The sequence below is a fragment of the Galeopterus variegatus genome, unplaced genomic scaffold (assembly GCF_000696425.1).
Source record: "Galeopterus variegatus unplaced genomic scaffold, G_variegatus-3.0.2 Scaffold12195, whole genome shotgun sequence".
Lineage (NCBI taxonomy): Eukaryota > Metazoa > Chordata > Mammalia > Dermoptera > Cynocephalidae > Galeopterus > Galeopterus variegatus.
Window position 1 is genome coordinate 31,698 of NW_007738306.1, and position 1,323 is coordinate 33,020.

At 38.2% G+C, this 1,323-nt stretch overlaps 1 protein-coding gene across 1 annotated transcript in view; it reads right to left on the bottom strand.

Moving 5' to 3' along the window:
• DHX9 (DEAH (Asp-Glu-Ala-His) box helicase 9) overlaps positions 1-1,323 on the bottom strand; it is a 30,270-nt gene that overhangs the window by 25,431 nt on the left and 3,516 nt on the right. The window contains exon 6 of the mRNA XM_008595031.1: positions 593-784. Within this exon, the coding sequence (XP_008593253.1) occupies positions 593-784 (192 nt within the window). The remainder of the gene's footprint in view (positions 1-592; positions 785-1,323) is intronic.

A 1,323-nucleotide genomic window follows, 5' to 3' on the forward strand; every position in this document is an offset into this window, starting at 1 on the left:
AAAAAAAAAAAAAATCAACTGTTAAGACTAGAACCTGGCATACAGTAAGCATTCAGTGAAAGTCCATTATCTGTTTTGCTGGCTTACCCAGACTGGTTGTTACTCAATATAAAGGTGATAAGACAGAGAGGACCAAGATATGGATGTGAACTTAAGGAGAAAGAACTATGAATTTGGGAGTTTGATTCTAGGCCCAAAGACTCCCTTTAGCCCAGATAAAAAGAACCCCCTACCTCATCCAGTTTAGCTTGCCAATGTAGAATAGTAGCGATAGAAAAAGACTTAAGTTCTTATTCTTTATTTTTAATTTTAAAGGGGCTAATGCTCTAACACTCTCAGAATGTTATGTGACTATGAAGGGAAGCCAATCAAAGAAAGAATTAAACATCATGGCTGCAGCTGGCCAGTTAGCTCAGTTATACCATGGTGCTTATAACACCAAGGGGTCCAGGGGTTAGTTCCCTGTACTGGCCAGCCACCAAAAAAAAAAAAAAGAAATAGAAGTACTCTGTCCTCTAGGTATTTTCCACCTTTCAAACTCTGAAACTTTATCCATACCAGCCATACAACTCATAGTTGGTTTGGTACTTACCTGAGTTACTACAATATTACACTCTGCTGCATGGTCATTCTGGATGAAGTCGTCTAGAATGAACTGGGGAACCTGTGTGGTTTTACCACAACCAGTAGCCCCTCGGATAATGACAACTGAATTTTGACTAATTGCCTCCAGGATTTCACTTTCAAATTTCTTCACGGGTAGTAACTCTCTCTCCTGTAAGATCTGTATTAGAAAAGTTACATCTCAATCAAATATCTACCAACACGTACATTAGAAGCAACTGTCTTAATCGTTTAAAAAACCCACCACCTCTATAAAAACGTATTCCTTTCCACTGGCTTAGTACTCAAAAAATTTTTTCATAAAAATGTATATTTTATATCTCTAATAAGAACTGCTTCTTTTAACTATTATTTCTGAGACTATGATGTAGTCTCTTTCTCCCTGAACATTCCACATGCATTCTCTTTCTTTTAAAATTTTAATGTTTTATTTAGAAAATACTAAAAAAACAACACAAAAAATTATTACCCCCAAATCTCTCCACTTACATTAAATTACATTAAGAAGTAAAATTCTCTCCTTGGCCCTCAACCCATAACAGCTACCCTTAAGGGTAACTAGGATTAGCAGTTTGATAGATATCTTTGATCTACTCTCCTGAAAAAGACAAAATAGGGCCGGCCCGGTGGCGCACTGGTACAGTGCGCCGCTTGGGAGCACAGCAGCGCTCCCGCCGAGGGTTCGGATCCCACATACAG